This window comes from Oncorhynchus clarkii, chromosome 17 (genome assembly GCF_045791955.1).
Source record: "Oncorhynchus clarkii lewisi isolate Uvic-CL-2024 chromosome 17, UVic_Ocla_1.0, whole genome shotgun sequence".
Taxonomy (NCBI): domain Eukaryota; kingdom Metazoa; phylum Chordata; class Actinopteri; order Salmoniformes; family Salmonidae; genus Oncorhynchus; species Oncorhynchus clarkii.
In genome coordinates this window covers 66283208-66301187 of record NC_092163.1, presented here as the reverse complement: position 1 = coordinate 66301187, position 17980 = coordinate 66283208, and the positions used below count along the sequence as shown (strand labels likewise).

Sequence of the window (17980 nt, the reverse complement as noted above, 5' to 3'; positions counted from 1 at the left end):
AGCCTCGGTCTGGCTCTGATGCCAAGGAGCCAGAACCGGCTGATACCCTAATACACATTGAAAAGGAGTAAGGTTAGTGGAGGAGTGACGTAGCGAGTTCTGAGCCATCTCTGCCCAGGGCACGAACTTCGCCCACTCCCCCGGACGATCCTGGCAATAAGACCGCAGAAACCTACCCACATCCTGGTTTACTCTCGGGGTGAAAACCTGAGGTAAGACTAACCGAGATCCCCAGACGCTCCATGAACGCCTTCCAGGCCCTTGATGTGAACTGGGGACCCCGATCAGACACTATATCCTCAGGATATAGTGCCGGAAAACGTGTGTAAACAGGGCCTCTGCAGTTTGTAAGGCCGTAGGGAGATTGGGCAAAGGGAGGATACGACAGGACTTCGAAAACCGATCCACAACGACCAGGATCGTGGTGTAACCCTGTGAAGGTAGAAGATCAGTCAAAAAATCCACCGACAGGTGCGACCACGGCCGTTGAGGAACGGGTAGAGGTTGTAGCTTACCTCTGGGCAGGTGTCTAGGAGCCTTGCACTGGGCGCACACCGAACAGGAAGAAACATAAATCCTCACGTCCTTAGCTAAAGTGGGCCACCAGTACCTCCCATCAAGACAGCGCATCGTCCGACCTATCCCAGGATGACCAGAGGAGGGTGACGTGTGAGCCCAATAGATCAATCGGTCGCGGACAGCAGACGGAACGTACAGACGACCAGCTGGACACTCAGGGGGAGAGGGCTCTGCACCCGACACCCGCTCAATGTCCGCGTCCATCTCCCACACTACAGGCGCCCCCAGACACGAAGCTGGGAGTATGGGAGTGGGATCCATGGATCGCTCCTCTGTGTCATACAGCCGAGACAATGCGTCTGCCTTAACGTTCTGGGAGCCTGGTCTGTAAAAAAGAGTAAACACAAAACGAGTGAAAAACATGGCCCACCTTGCTTGGCGAGGATTCAGTCTCTTCGCCTGCCGGATGTACTCCAGATTGCGGTGGTCAGTCCAGATGAGAAAAGGGTGTTTAGCCCCCTCAAGCCAATGCCTCCACACCTTCAAGGCTTCTACGACAGCTAACAGCTCTCGGTTCCCCACATCATAGTTTCACTCCGCCGGGCTGAGCTTCTTCGAAAAGAAAGCACAAGGGCGAAGCTTCAGTGGCGTACCCGAACGCTGAGAGAGCACTGCTCCTATCCCAGCTTCGGATGCGTCCACCTCCACTATGAATGGCAAAGAGGGATCCGGATGAGCCAACACAGGCACCGAGGTAAACAGAGTCTTCAGGTGCCCAAAAGCCCTGTTCGCCTCAGCCGACCACTGCAAACGCACCGGGCCCCCCTTTAACAGTGAGGTAATGGGAGCAGCCACCTGACCAAAACCGGAAGAGCTAAACTTTTATTAATGAAATTCCCAGCCGCACCTGAATCTACTAGCGCCTTATACTGGGAATGCAGGGAAAAATCAGGAAAAGAGACCGAGACAAACATTAGTGCAACAGAGGGCTCTGGATGAGAATGGTGCCTACTCACCTGGGGTGATGCCAGAATGCCCTGCCTGCCTTCTCTATTCCCAGAGGAACCAACCTGGCACCGACCAGCAGTGTGCCCTCTGCGACCATGAATGGTGCTCGAACGGGAACCCCCTCCGGTCTCGCTGCGCACCATCCCTCCCAATTCCATAGGTTCGGGAGAGAGGGTGCGGGAGGATGGAACAACCAGACCCCGATCTAGACGTCCACGAGTAGCCAGCATGTTGTCCAGCCTGATGGACATGTCCACCAGCTGGTCGAAGGTGAGGGTGGTGTCTCTACAGGCCAGCTCCCGACGGACGTCCTCACGTAGACTACAACGGTAATGGTCGATCAGGGCCCTGTCGCTCCATCCAGCGCCGGCAGCCAAGGTCCTAAACTCCAAAGCAAACTCCTGTGCACTCCTCGTCTCCTGCCTCAGATGATAGAGGAGCTCACCCGCTGCTTTGCCTTCGGGTGGATGGTCGAATACTATCCGGAATTGCCCACAACGCCCCCAACGCCGCATCCTACTTTCTACACACAGCGCTGGCCCATTCCAGGGCTTTCCCGGTGAGGCATGAGACGAGGGCGTAACTCTTCTCATGGTCAGATGGTACTGGGGAGACCGTGGCCAGATACAAGTTCAGTTTAAGGAGGAAACCCTGGCAGCCGGCAGTATCTCCGTTGTATCCCGTGGGTAGGGATAAATGGATCTTCGGTTCCGGAGGGGGAAAAGCGTTCAAGGGAGATTCCGGTTGTGGTGGTGGTGGTGGCGCTGGAGAAACTCCCTGTCTCTCCCAGCGATCCATATTCTGGACAATGCGATCCATGACGGAGCTTAAACAGTCAATCTCCTCCGCTTGTTCCCGGACGCGTTCCTCCACTTCCATGAGCGTAGTGTCCTCTCCTGCTGACTTCATATATATATATATAGGGTCAGAGATTCTGTCAGAGATATGTGTATAGGTGGCAGGGAAGTCAGGCGCAGGAGAGTCAAACGGAGTGTAAAATGGAGTCTTTTAATAAATGTCCAAGTAACATGCTCCATAACACTAATAAGAAAAATGAATATAAACAAATATGGGTGCGAAGACCCGTCGCGCACCTATACAGAAAAACACTACACTGACAATAAACAATCTCTGACAAAGACATGAGGGGAAACAGAGGGTTAAATACACAACAGGTAATGAATGGGATTTAAAACAGGTGTGTGGGAAGACAAGACAAAACCAATGGAAAATGAAAAATGGATCAATGATGGCTAGAAGACCGGTGACGTCGAACGCCGAGCACCGCCCGAACAAGGAGAGGCAACGACTTCGGCAGAGTTCCAAACTGTCAACTGTCAAAATGTCAGCACAAGAACTGTTCAACGGGAGCTTAATGAAATGGGTTTTCATGGCTGAGCAGCCTCACACAAGCCTAAGATCACCATACGCAATGCCAAGCATCGGTGGGAGTGGTGTAAATCTCGCCGCCATTGGACTTTGGAGCAGTGGAAACGCATTCTCTGGAGTGATGAATCACGCTTCACTATCTGGCAGTCCGATGGACGAGTCTGTGTTTGTCGGATGCCAGGAGAACGCTACCTACCCCAATGCATAGTGCCAACTGTAAAGTTTGGTGGAGGAGTAATATTGGTCTGGGGTTGTTTTTCATATTTCGGGCTAGGCCCCTTAGTTCCAGTGAAGGGAAATCTTAATGCTACAGCATACAATGATAATCTAGACGATTCTGTGCTTCCGACTTTGTGGTAACAGTTTGGGGAAGGCCCTTTCCTGTTTCAACATGAAAATTCCCCTGTGCACAAAACAAGGTCCATACAGAAATGATTTGTCAAGATCGGTGTGGAAGAACTTGACTGGCCTGCACAGTGCCCTGACCTCAACCCATTGAACACCTTTGGGAGCAATTGGAATGCCGACTGCAAGCCTGGCCTAATCGCCTAACATCAGTGGCCGACCTCACTAATGCTCTTGTGGCTGACTGGAAGCAAGTCTTTGCAGCAATGTGCAAACATCTAGTGGAAAGCCTTCTCAGAAGAGTGGAGGCTGTTATAGCAGCAAAGGGGGGACCAACTCCATATTAATGGCCCTGATTTTGGAATGAGATGTTCGGCGAGCAGGTGTCCACATACTTTTGGTCATTGATGCCTAGTCAACTTACCCTTAAACATATCTATCTCTATAACTCCAGTATCCCTGCACATTGTAAGTATGATATTGGAACTGACCCTCATGTTCTTATTTTCATTTATTGTGTGTTTTTGTTCTACCTTTTACTGTGGGGGCCACCTGGGACCCAGAGCTTTAATTCCCTGTGTGGAGCTGAGGATGCCCCAGGTGGCTCCTGTAGCCCTGCTGCGATCCCTGTAGGATACGGCTTGATGCCATTAGTCACTGTCGTTTAAACAGACAAGTTTATTTTGATTGGGTGTGTTTGTAGTTTGTGTCCTGGCTTTCTGAGATGATTGAGAGAGGAAGGCATGGGTTACACACACAGCAGCTGTTTCTCTGAGTGTACTACTACTATATAATCTGAGATGAAGCCGTCTTGGGTAAAGGATGGTAGAGCTAACAGGAGATGCTGCCTGCTGGAGTAAAATATGATCTGCTGTCAGTCCTCACAGGGGGTGTGTGGAGAAATGAGCCTGTGTTGTGCTGCTGCTGGGCCGCTGGTGGGATTGGTGACTGTGGGCCAGCAGAGGGAGATAGTGAAGGGTGACAGAGCCCTGGGTCCCAGCCCCACTGCCAGTGATTACTACCCCACTGGGTCAATCCCTCGTTCCCCTTTTGTTTCCATCTCCTGCCTTCACTGTGCAGCAACAGATAGAGGCAGACAGAGTCGGAGACTGCCAGCAGACACACTCCACTCCCATCCTCATGTTATCCATGAGGATAACACACAGACTCGACCTCACGGCCAGATGTTCTATCCTGACCAGTGTAAACCAATGTCACACAGCACAGCCTGGTTCAGAGCAATTCTCAGTCATCTCAGTTAAAACCGTTGTTCAAATTGTAAGTAAAAGGTGCTTGTTCCATATGTGTGGGAAACTAGGAAAGCCCTTCTTGATTAGCACCTTACGTTGAGCTCATTAAGAGGAAAGCAGCAGAATGCCTAAAGGAAGTGATTCTGGGTATTTTATTGATCTACTATGGATAACAGTATATCCCATGCTTATATCAGATTAGGAGAAAGTAATCAGTAGTGTCTTTTTCAGCCTGCCATGCTTATTAGCGGAATTAGTTTCTTTCTATTTGTTCTGTAATCCTCTGTAAACCTGCCTGCTGCAGTAAATAAAGACTGCTGTGTTTTTAACTGTAAATGTAAAGACTTTCCCCACCAGTCAGTCAAAAGAATAAAACCCACACAAACCACACACACTCAGAATGAGACCATTAACAAGCTCACCAAGCCGTACTGCTTTTTTGTTGAACATTTTTAAACGTGAAATAAAAGAAGGGATTAACTGTAGTTGGGAACTGAATTAACCCACATTGAGAAAACACTTCCACTGCCACTCAAGCAGCTATAGGCCCCCTGAAACTAAGCCGTCAAGCCTCCCTCCACTCTCTCTATCACGTCAGCCCTTCCTCTCTCTGTTAAAATAAATTCAGACTTTGAAGAATTTTCTTAAGAGGTGTATTGAACCATAAAGAGAGACTTTAGAGAGAGAAGTGAGCGCCACTCATGGTCCCTTCTGAACAAGTGTCTATATAAACAGAGGTTCCCAGGGCTCTCCTGTCTACCCACTGTTGAAAGGTACCGTCTTTACCTGGCCATTTCCACTCTATTCACCTCACTGGCTGCATCGCCTAAAGGAAAAGAAACAGTCCTTCTTTAATTATGTACTCTTCTTTAATTAAGAAAGATTAGTTGGAGCATGAACAACTATATAAGAGACAAGTCTAACATGTTGCATTGTATGCCTGGGCTCAAGTCTGTAGTTTCCGTAAAGCCTTTCCAATATAATATTTTCATCAATTATACTCAAAGCTCTACACCTCCACTTGGTGCTGTTGACGTTTCTTCCACGTGACTTGAGTTCTCTTAAGGCAGCCCACAGCTACAGTATTGGGCTAGAATGAAAGTTACTTTTCTCACAAATTGACAGATACGCCTATTTGGCAGCAGGTCAGCAATCAGGGAGAGGCTGATATACACACACACACACACACACACACACACACACACACACACTACACACACACCTGCTGCCTTCATGCTAAAGTCTCAATCTGGATTTATTGGCATTCCATGGTTGTTTGGGGGTGAGTAAGGTTAAGGGAGGGTGGCTGGGCTGTTAATTTGTGTTCCTCATTACCTCCAGGACGAGACACAGACAGACATCTCTATCACATGTCTGAGGTCCAACATTCAACTCATTTTATGGCCAATGATAAAATTCTGAACATTTAGTCTGCTGTATCATGCCATCTCGGACTCCTTTCAAATGGCCTATTATTATGCGGAATGCTCCAGCTCTCCTGGAGGGGCCTGGCTTTGTCTCCGGGTCGCTGCCTTCAAGGACAACTGGGATTACAGGGCAAACAGGCCTGTCTGAGAAAGGGACGGCCACACAGACAAGACTCTGATAACCCAGAGAAATGAACAGAGAGAGACAGAGAAAGCGGTGACAGCGGAACTTTGTTTTTACTTTTTTTGTTTATAGCCAATGTGTGTTTGCCAAACGTCTCCAAAGCCTCTCAGCACTCGTCCTCACATTAATATTTTTTTATTATTTCAATTTCGTAATGATTCGGCACATCTCTTCTCATTCCATTTTCTCTCAATTATTAAATGCAAATTGTAAATGGAAGTTATTACTTTTGGCCAAATTGTGACGTTGGAGAAGTGGAAATTGAACTCATTTGAGATGATACAATTATCCTCTAGGCTGGGATTAGCGTTAATCCTCTCTGGTTATTAGTGAGCACATAACCTCTTCAAAGTTGAAGTGCACAATGTCCCCTCCTCCTCCTTACACACATACACACACACACACACACTCACAGCTCAGTGCTCTGTGGTGATGTCTTAGCATGGAGCACATTCTAAGATACAAGTATTACCACAGAGCACTTGGCAATTTACCATAGAAAGTTGGCAAATTTGGCTATTATAATAGATATTAGATAAAAGCACAACCAGACTGGAATCAGAATCCAGGATGGCACACATGCCATAATTAAGTCACAGGGACAGGGTTGACATTGCTGCTGTCCCTGTTCTACAGCCTCCCAGTTAAGCCTGAACTTCTGCTGTCAATTAGAATGAGACAAATATGGCAAGAGGAAACAGTAACAGTTTCAACCAATTTCTTGCTTTTCAGAAAATTAATCCAGAGAGAGAGAACATGGCTAATGAGCTCCAGAGGTATACACCTGGACATCAGTCTTCTCAGTGAGCCCACAGTGGGCTGTCTTGGCCCTGGCCTGTGTTTGTGGAGAGCACGCAGGGGGAGAGGAGAGCGTGGCCAGCCACTGAAACGAGAAGAGCCCCCGGGCTCAGATCCTATCAAAGCTCTCACACATCCAGGAATCGCAAGCAAACAAATTCCAAATGCTGCGGAATTTGAGAGTGGAACTGGCGAAGGCTCTGGGAGAGGCCTGATAAGCCGAGAAGAGAGGCAGGCTGCTGACCCAGGGTGCCATGCAGCACTGCTAGCAGGAGGACAACCCATCTCGTGTGGTGCTGTCTTTTCTTCCTGACATCTTAATGAAGTTCACTCCTGTTTTGTTGTTTTGGCTGTTCTTTTTGGGGGTTAGGGTTTGGTCTAGGATTTTTGCTCTGGTGAACAGGTAGGCTACACAGTTCTCAGTGCTTTTTCTTTGTCATGTTTTGTCACATAAAAACGACACATTTTAATGAAATAATATTGTTCCTATACTGTTTTGACTATTATGTAACCACCTAAACAATGCATGTATAACAAACGGTAATTCCCTAATGAGATACAATGACACATCCTCTTCATTATAAGGATTGAGAAGGCAGAGGGGATTGACTTTAGTGGCTCATCCCAATTTAACTAGCTTCTTCTGTGTGACACTGCAGTCCGGCCTGCTGCTCAAAATAATCTGCCCAGGTTAACATACTGCAGCAGCCTGGCATAGCAGCTAATCTCTGAGTGGAGGTCAGGTTCTTCTTCTTGATTAATTAAAGAGAGGCTCAGTCCTAATTAACGTCCTATGCTGCTTGGTCATGCTGTGACCCTGTCAAACAGACTGAGGCAGTAATACATTATCACACGCAACTGTCAAACCGGAATACTCTCCTCCTGGATTTTTGTGGAAATCCACAGACACACTCATCCAGTGATCTGATGGTGTAATCATCTACAATATGATGATATCAGGGCTTATGTAGCATGAGGAGGGATGTTGTATCATCTTGGGGATGTACTGTATCCATCTACTTACAATAAACCCCAGCTTGTGAACATGAGAGATGGGGGAAGCAATAGAGAGAGATTAATAGTGTAATTTAAGTATCTCTCATCCCCTCATTTACTCTCTGTGTGTGTGTTACAACAGTGTGTTGTGTACAAGCAAACTGTCATATAGCTACTGAAAAATAAATACTTTTCAAAGTCAAATCCAGACACCTAACGCTGTTCTTCTATAGTTAACCATATCCTGTCTCATCTGTGTGTGCAGGTGAATGGGAAGGACCTGTCCAAGGCCACCCATGACCAGGCAGTGGAGGTCTTCCGCACGGCCAAGGAGCCCATCATGGTCCATGTGCTTCGCCGGGCCCCCCGCCCCAAACCCTCCATCCCTGCCTCAGACACCGAGGTGGTAGACATCAGCACCCAGACAGACATCACCTTTCAACACATCATGGCCCTCACCAAGCTACCTACCACCACCCCCGCCGTGGCTGTGCTGGAGCAATACCTAATGCCTGAAGAGTGAGTTACAGTACAATGTCCTATCTGCTGGGATAGAGTTAAGGGGAGGGACGGGGTTAAAAGATAAGATGATTCCTTTCTTTTTGTTTTTGTCCATTCATGGTCAATGATTGGAAAAGGACTTGCCCAGTCAGTAAAGAAAAGGCTCAGGTAAAGGAAAAATATTTGGATACAGTGTCACTTTGCCAGTTCATTAAAACAGAACCTTCTAACTGAAGTTCATGTGAATGTTACAGCTGTCACTTAGTGAGATATCAGGTCCTGGGACACATGCTTAAATGAAGATGGCCTTGTTAATTTGTGTTAGCATATTGAATTACTACCTATCTGTTGTCCACTAGCTGTGTGTCTGTGTGGCCCAGAGCTCACAGTCTATGTGTGGCCCGGAGCTGTGGCCCGGAGCTCACAGTCTATGTGTGGCCCGGAGCTCACAGTCTATATGTGGCCCGGAGCTCACAGTCTATGCGTGGCCCAGAGCTCACAGTCTATGCGTGGCCCAGAGCTCACAGTCTATGCGTGGCCCAGAGCTCACAGTCTATGCGTGGCCCAGAGCTCACAGTCTATGCGTGGCCCAGAGCTCACAGTCTACATGTGGCCTGGAGCTGTGGCCCAGAGCTCACAGTCTATGCGTGGCCCAGAGCTCACAGTCTATGCGTGGCCCAGAGCTCACAGTCTATGCGTGGCCCAGAGCTCACAGTCTATGCGTGGCCCGGAGCTCACAGTCTATGCGTGGCCCAGAGCTCACAGTCTATGCGTAGCCCAGAGCTCACAGTCTATGCATGGCCCAGAGCTCACAGTCTATGCATGGCCCAGAGCTCACAGTCTATGCGTGGCCCAGAGCTCACAGTCTACATGTGGCCTGGAGCTGTGGCCCAGAGCTCACAGTCTATGCGTGACCCGGAGCTCACAGTCTATGCGTGGCCCAGAGCTCACAGTCTATGTGTGGCCCCAAGCTCACAGTCTATGTGTGTAACTCATTATCGGTAGGAACAGCTGCTCTTTAATCGTCAATCATGATTATTTTAATTGATTTTAGTCAAATTAAAAACAGAACATTTTAATTTCTGATTAACCTCAGGCCAAAGACACTTCTTAAAACTTGATTTAAGATTCCACTCTTACAAAATAATGTGGGCAGTTGTTTTCCATTCTCAAGTAATTTCAAATTTAGCAATATAATAAGATCTAACTGAAACACTGTAGTAACAGATTAATAATGACAAGCCTTGTAATCTGTAAGAACAATAGTGTTATTAGTTTCTGTAGGTCGCTCTATTTCCTATATAACTATCTTTATTGTGTTGAATTACTTTCATAGGCATTCCCCTGGGCACGAGTACTTTGAACCCAATGATTTCCTGGAGGGCATGCAGCAGGAGATGGATCGAGAGGAGCTGGAATATGAGGTAACAGGCAGACCTTCTCTTTTTTTCCCTCTCACCATCTACCTTTCTCCTCCTCTCTACCCATCTCACCCTCTCTACTTGTCCCCCTCTCCTCCTCTCTACCCATCTCACCCTCTCATCTTCTCACCCTCCCCTCCTCTCTACCCATCTCACCCTCTCTTCTTCTCCTTCTGTCTCCCCCTCTCCACCCCTTCTCTCCCTCTCACCTTCTCAATGAAGATAAAGTTGAAGTCGGAGGTTTACATACACTGTATACTTAGGGTGGAGTCATTAAAACTTGTTTATTAACCACTCCACAAATGTCTTGTTAACATACTATAGTTTTGGCAAGTCGGTTAGGACATCTACGTTGTGCAAGACACAAGTCATTTTTCCAACAATTGTTTACAGACAGATTATTTCACTTATAATTCACTGTATCACAATTCCAGTGGGTCAGAAGTTTATATACACTAATTTGACTGTGCCTTTAAACAGCTTGGAAAATTCCAGAAAATTATGTCATGGCTTTAGAAGCTTCTGATAGGCTAATTTGCATCATTTGAGTCAATTGGAGGTGAACCTGTGGATGTATTTCAAGGCCTACCTTCAAATTCAGTGTGTCTTTGTTTGACATCATGGGAAAATCAAAAGAAATCAGCCAAGACCTCAGAAGAAAAAAAAGTTTACATACACTTAGGTGGGAGTCATTAAACCTCATTTTTCAACCACTCCACACATTTCTTGTTAAGAAACTATAGTTTTGGCAAGTCGGTTAGGTCATCTACTTTGTGCACAAGTAACTCTTCCAACAATTGTTTACAGACAGATTATTTTACTGCATCACAATTCATGGGAAAAATCAAAAGAAATCAGCCAAGAACTCAGAAAAAGAATTGTAGACCTCCACAAGTCTGGTTCATCCTTGGCAGCAATTTCCAAACGCCTGAAGGTACCACGTTCATCTGTACAAACAATGGTACGCAAGTATAAACACCATGGGACCACGCAGCCGTCATACCGCTCTGGAAGGAGATGCGTTCTGTCTCCTAGAGATGAACGTACTTTGGTGCAAAAAGTGCAAATCAATCCCAGAACAACAGAAAAGGACCCTGTGAAGATGCTGGAGGAAACGGGTACAAAAATATCGATATCCACAGTAAAACGAGTCCTATATCGACCAAACCTGAAAGGCCGCTCAGCAAGGAAGAAGCCACTGCCCCAAAACCGTCATAAAAAGCCAGACTACAGGTTGTAAATGCACACGGGGACAAAGATCATACTTTTTGGAGAAATGTCCTCTGGTCTGATGAAACAAAAATAGAACTGTTTGGCCATAATGACCATCGTTATGTTTTGGGGAAAAGGGGGAGGCTTGCAAGCCGAAGAACACATCCCAACTGTGAAGCACGGGGGTGGCAGCATCATGTTGTGGGGGTGCTTTGCTGCAGGAGGGACTGGTGCACTTCACAAAATAGATGGCATCATGAGGGAGGGAAATTATGTGGATATATTGAAGCAACATCTCAAAACATTGATATTTTGGGTCCATGGCCAGGAAACTCCCCAGACCTTAATCCCATTGAGAAGTTGTGGTCAATCCTCAAGAGGCGGGTGGAAAAACAAAACCCCACAAATTCTGATAAACTCCAACCATTGATTATGCAAGAGTGGGCTGCCATCAGTCAGGATGTGGCCCAAAAGTTAATTTACAGCATGCCAGGGTGGATTGCAGAGGTTTTGAAAAAGAATGGTGAACACTGCAAATATTGACCCTTTGCATCAACTTCATGTAATTGTCAATAAAAGCCTTTGACACTTGTGAAATGCTTGTAATTATACTTCAGTATTTCATAGTAACATCTGACAAAAATATATAAAATCAAATCAAATTTTATTTGTCACATACACATGGTTAGCAGATGTTAATGCAAGTGTAGCGAAATGCTTGTGCTTCTAGTTCCGACAATGCAGTAATAACCAACGAGTAATCTAACCTAACAATTCCAAAACTACTACCTTATACACACAAGTGTAAAGGGATAAAGAATTTGTACATAAAGATATATGAATGAGTGATGTTACAGAACGGCACAGGCAAGATGCAGTAGATGGTATCGAGTACATTATATAGATATGAGATGAGTAATGTAGGGTATGTAAACAAAGTGGCATAGTTTAAAGTGGCTAGTGATACATGTATTACATAAAGATGCAGTAGATGATATAGAGTACAGTATATACATATACATTTGAGATGGGTAATGTAGGGTATGTAAACATTATATTAAGTAGAATTGTTTAAAGTGGCTAGTGATATATTTTTACATCAATTTCCATTATTGAAGTGGCTGGAGTTGAGTCAGTGTGTTGGCAGCAGCCACTCAATGTTAGTGGTGGCTGTTTAACAGTCTGATGGCCTTGAGATAGAAGCTGTTTTTCAGTCTCTCGGTCCCTGCTTTGATGCACCTGTACTGACCTCGCCTTCTGGATGATAGCGGGGTGAACAGGCAGTGGCTCGGGTGATTGTTGTCCTTGATGATCTTTATGGCCTTCCTGTGACATCGGGTGGTGTAGGTGTCCTGGAGGGCAGGTAGTTTGCCCCCGGTGAGGCGTTGTGCAGACCTCACTACCCTCTGGAGAGCGTTACGGTTGTGGGCGGAGCAGTTGCCGTACCAGGCGGTGATACAGCCCGACAGGATGCTCTCGATTGTGCATCTGTAGAAGTTTGTGAGTGCTTTTGGTGACAAGCCAAATTTCTTCAGCCTCCTGAGGTTAAAGAGGCGCTGCTGCGCCTTCTTCACGACGCTGTCTGTGTGGGTGGACCAATTCAGTTTGTCCGTGATGTGTACGCCGAGGAACTTAAAACCGTGAAGCAGCAAACTTTGTGGAAATTCATATTTGTGTAATTCTCAAAACTTTTGGCCACGACTGTACACAGCCCATCTGTAAATAGTACATCCAACTACCTCATCCCCAAATTGTTATTTATTTTTTTGCTCTTTTGCACCCCAGTATCTTTACTTGCACATCATCATCTGCACATCTATCACTCCAGTGTTAATGCTAAATTGTAATTATTTCGCCACTATGGCCTATTTTTTATCTCCGTAATCTTACTACATTTGCACACACTGTACATAGATTTTTCTGTTGTGTTATTGACTGTACGTTTGTTTATTCCATGTGTAACTCTGTGTTGTTGTTTGTGTCTCACTGCTTTGCTTTATCTTGGCCAGGTCGCAGTTGTAAATGAGAACTTGTTCTCAACTGGCCTACCTGGTTAAATAAAGGTGAAATAACAAAATAAAATAACTAATGCCCATTCTCCCAATATATCGCTGTTTTTGATGACCTGTGCCCATTCTAGTCCCGTAACGACACTTGAGTATGTAGGCCAGACAGGAATCGGGTGACTTGTTTGCTCCATAGTACAGCAGATGTGAAATGGTGACATCATTACTTATTTTGTGACAATGCCTAATGTTTCTTTGCATTGGAGGGGGGCGCTCAAAAAGGCTTATGCACTGAGGAGAATTATTGTAGATGGCACTGATAATAGGAACCAGAGTGATTTACAATGGTGGGATGAAGACTCCAAGGTCTCTGGGTGCTCTTCCTCTGACCACTGCTTTCCCTTCTCTCCTCCCCACCAGTGTAGTACATTAATAATCACCAACATGAAGCCAGAGAGCGGCGAGAGAGGTGAAGTTCATGCTGTCCAAGCCAAGGACAGATGCACAGCAGACAGACCTGCTCTGACCCTGTCATAGACCCAAAGTCTATCTGGTGAAGCCTTCCAGCTCAGAGCCACTGATCTCAATGCTGTGGACAATGACAAAGGATCCAGTGGACTACCTCTGTTGGACCTTAGTTTAGTCCATGGCGGATGTTCTCCCTGTCTTCCTTTCTACTGCAGTACTATACGATGCGTCGGTTTTGAGTTGTTATGAAGGGTTTCTGTCTCAGTCCCCTCTGCCCTGGTATTTATAGGTGCTTTCACTGGAATGCTGGTGCTAAAACATTTGCATAATGATGTTATGCTACATTTAAACGGCTTATGATGTAGTTCCACAACAGAGGTGTGAATGAGGTCTGGCCATCAGTTCAGATGAAAGGTCATTTTAAAAGGGATATTGTACTGTAACAGGAAAATAATACACTTTACTCTTTGTTTGTGTGTTTATGGAAATCCTTCAATTGTTTTGTTTAAACCCTGTCTGAAACCACAGAGTATTCTGCATGTTCTGTTTTGGAGATTAGGGGGGATTTCAATAGTCAGCTGCCGTGGTAGAGAACAGTTGCGTTGGGCGGTTAACCCTCTCTACCCCCCTGACCCAGAGGCATAGGACAGCTAGTATCAGGGTCTGTATCTCACAGATTACAGGTGTTGACTAGTGACAAATGGGATACTGCTCAGCTGCAAACCAGTGGATCATCGTTCATCCTGTCACTGTCTCCAAGAGATACAGGGCATCGTCTTGAAGGAGCCATTATTGTGATGGATGGATCATTGTGTGTTCATGGACCTATGTTGAACTCAATATACTGCTGGGTGTATAATAAAACAACAGCAACCATGGAACTCCACTCCACACATTGAGAGAGAGATCTGTGATTTAAATGTTTTTGTTTTTGCCTTGTTGCAGGAAGTGGATTTGTACAGAACCAACATCCAGGACAAGCTTGGTTTGACTGTCTGCTACAGGACTGATGATGAGGACGAGACTGGGATCTATGTCAGTGAGGTATGTAGCACATCTGCAGGCATGGCCAGATACAGACATCATTTTTTGAAAGAAAAGAGACAAGCCCTTTCCCCTTGGTTCCCCCTCCCTGGTATACTGTTGTCACGGTTAGGATGTAAAGAAGAAGCAGGCATAATGGGTGCTGGTTGGATCGAACTTCAAGTATCATCTTATGGTCACTAAAGTAACAGACAGTACACCTCTGAATTAAGAATATCAAAACCTGCAGATAAGAACTGTATTTTCTTTATGCTGTGTCTTTCCTCTGTGACTGAAAGTCTGCTTGAAATGAAAACATGCTCTGCGTTATTTCTTTAGATTGACCCAAACAGCATCGCTGCAAAGGATGGCAGGATCAGAGAGGGAGATAGAATTATCCAGGTAAGGATGAACATTCTCAATACTTACAAGGAACTTTATAATAATATATTGTGCATGATCATTTCGGAGCCCAGCTCTGATTCCATTCCTCTACTTCTCCATTTAGATCAATGGAATTGAGATCCAGAACCGAGAGGATGCTGTGGCTTTGTTGACCAGTGAGGAGAATCAGAATGTGTGCCTACTGGTAGCCAGACCAGAGATCCAGGTAATCTCACCACCCACCTCCTAGACCCCTCTCTAGTACTAGGCATGTATAAACTCTATTAATTAGTATGTTTCCTGAGTTGTACTGTAGCCTTAATTGGAAGAGACTAACATCCTCCTCCCTCTCCCTCCTGTCCCCTGTGTCCTAGCTGGATGAGGGTTGGATGGATGACGACAGGAATGACTTCCTGGATGACCTCCACATGGACATGCTAGAGCAGCAGCACCACCAGGCCATGCAGTTCACCGCCAGCATGCTGCAGCAGGTACGGTACAGCAGCCAGCATAGAGCCCCTCAGCACTGTAGACACACACAGTACACACAGCGTGAGTCAACAAGATGGCTCGATCAATCATAGATTCACATATGCTCACCTGCATGTTGCTGAAGATGAGCCAATTCCATACAGGGTAACATATGCTCAGTTGCCATAATGGCCCACAGTACTCTACATACTGAAATGTAGTAGCAGTGATGTGGGTAGGTTCACATAGTCAATGATAAGTACAGAGAAAACTAATAATGTGTGTTAAAAGGTGATTAAATTATTAATTATATTGTCTGGTGTTGCAGAAGAAGCATGAGGAGGATGGTGGAACAACGGACACAGCCACCCTGTTGTCCAACCACCACGAGAAGGATAGTGGGGTTGGCCGCACCGATGAGAGCACGCGCACCGACGAGAGCACACGCAACGACGAGAGCTCTGAGCAGGAGAACCTGGGGGATGACCAGACTACAGCCTCCAACACACTGGGCAGCTGCAGCCGCATGAAGCTGACCTACAACCAGGACACCCTGGGCAGCACTGAACTGCCTTTCAGCAGTGAGTCCTTCATCTCTGCAGACTACGACCATGCTGACTTCCTGGGTATCCCTGCCGATGAGTGTGAGCGCTTCCGAGAGCTCCTGGAGCTGAAGTGCCAGGTGAGGAGCATGGGGGGCCCCCATGGCCTGTACTGCCAGAGTGCCAGGGCCGGAAGGGCCGAAGAGGGGGTGGACAAGGAGCTGGAGCTGCTGAACGAGGAGCTGCACAGCATTGAGCTTGAATGCCTCAACATCGTCCGGGCCCACAAGATGCAGCAGCTAAGGGAGCAGTACCGCGAGTCGTGGATGCTGCACAACAGCGGCTTCCGCAACTACAACACCAGCATCGATGCGCGCCGCCACGAGCTCTCTGACATTAACGAACTGCCCGAGAAGTCGGACAAGGACAGCTCCAGCGCCTACAACACTGGAGAGAGCTGCCGCAGCACCCCCCTCACCCTGGAGCTGTCCCCAGAAAACTCCCTCCGAAGGGGGGAAGAGAACCAGGGCGAGGCCGGGGCCTACAGCAGCGCAGGCCTCAACAACAGGATCCTCAAGCCCCTGCTGTCTCCTGTCCAAGAGGCCGATGGCCCCAGCAGAATCAGGCCCTCCTCCTCTAAGGAGTGTGACCTGCAGGCGGAGGAGAAGGAGCGTAAGCTGGGAGAGTCTACTCACAAGCTGGCCCAGCCCCGCTCCCTGTACAAACATGCCCACATCCCGGCCCATGCCCAGCACTACCAGAGCTACATGCACCTGATCCAGCAGAAGTCTGCCGTGGAGTATGCCCAGAGCCAAATGAGCCTGGTCAGTCTGGTCAGCCGCGGTGACCCTGTGACCCCCAGAGACATGCTGGAGCCCAAGAAGGAGTGGAAGGTGAAGATCCGCAGCGATGGCACACGCTACATCACCAAGAGGCCCATCAGGGACAAGCTGCTGAAGGAGCGCGCCCTGCGTATCCGCGAGGAGCGCAGCGGCATGACCACAGACGACGACGCCATCAGCGAGCTGAAGATCGGGCGGTACTGGAGCAAGGAGGAGAGGAAGCAGCACGCGGTGCGAGCCAAGGAGCAGAAACAGCGCCGCGAGTTCATGAAGCAGAGCCGCGCCGACTGCCTGAAGGAACAGGCCAGCCTGGATGACGACAAGAAGGAGCCCAATATCATTGAGCTGAGCCACAAAAAGATGATGAAAAAGAGGAACAAGAAAATCTTTGACAATTGGATGACTATCCAGGAACTTTTGACCCACGGTGCTAAGTCGCCTGACGGCACGCGAGTGTACAACTCCCTCCTGTCTGTCACCACAGTGTAGGAGGCAGACAGGACAGGCCAGGCCTGGGGTGTAATGTACTGTAAATAGGACACTACCGATTGGGGTACAGATTTCTGCCTCGTTCAATGTGGCAACATTTTGTAAATATTAAACAGGTAAAGTCTTTCTGAAGGACCTTTTGGCCCCTGCGGGCGGTTGAGAGATACTTTACAAAGTGTTCCATGGATGGACTTTGAAGATGATAATTGACAGGATAATACTGTTTTCAAATGCTTTCAATAACTTTCCCACTGGGCACATTTCCCACTGGGCATTTTGGCTCAACGTAATTTCATTGAAATGATGTGGAAACGACGTTGACTCAACCAGTGTGTGCCCAGTGAGTTTCTACCTTTGTTCTGTGTGTCTAGACCGTTTGTCATAAGTAAAGAGCAGCCAACATTTACACATTTTTTTATTTTTATTACGTTTTTAACAAGTATCTCTTATCAGTATTTTACTGTTATACACTATACAGTGCCTTCGGAAAGTATTCAGACCCATTGACATTTTGTTACGTTACAGCCTTATTCTAAAATGTATTAAATAATTTTTCTCTCATCAATCTACACCCCATAACAACACAGCAAAAACAGGTGTTTAGAAATGTTTGCTAATTTATCAAATAAAAACAACAGAAATGTCACATTTACATAAGTATTCAGACCCTTTACTCAGTACTTTGTTGAAGCACCTTTGGGAGCG

At 46.8% G+C, this 17980-nt stretch overlaps 1 protein-coding gene across 2 annotated transcripts in view; it reads left to right on the top strand.

The window, feature by feature from the left end:
* Positions 1-17480, top strand: part of LOC139371291 (E3 ubiquitin-protein ligase PDZRN3-B-like) — a 130739-nt gene extending 113259 nt beyond the window's left edge. For both annotated transcript variants that reach the window (XM_071111589.1, XM_071111590.1), the window contains 7 exons: positions 8182-8435; positions 9754-9841; positions 14470-14568; positions 14887-14949; positions 15056-15157; positions 15306-15422; positions 15731-17480. In XM_071111589.1, the coding sequence (XP_070967690.1) occupies positions 8182-8435; positions 9754-9841; positions 14470-14568; positions 14887-14949; positions 15056-15157; positions 15306-15422; positions 15731-17275 (2268 nt within the window). In that variant the 3' untranslated portion in view covers positions 17276-17480. The remainder of the gene's footprint in view (positions 1-8181; positions 8436-9753; positions 9842-14469; positions 14569-14886; positions 14950-15055; positions 15158-15305; positions 15423-15730) is intronic.
* The last annotated feature ends 500 nt before the right edge of the window (positions 17481-17980 follow it).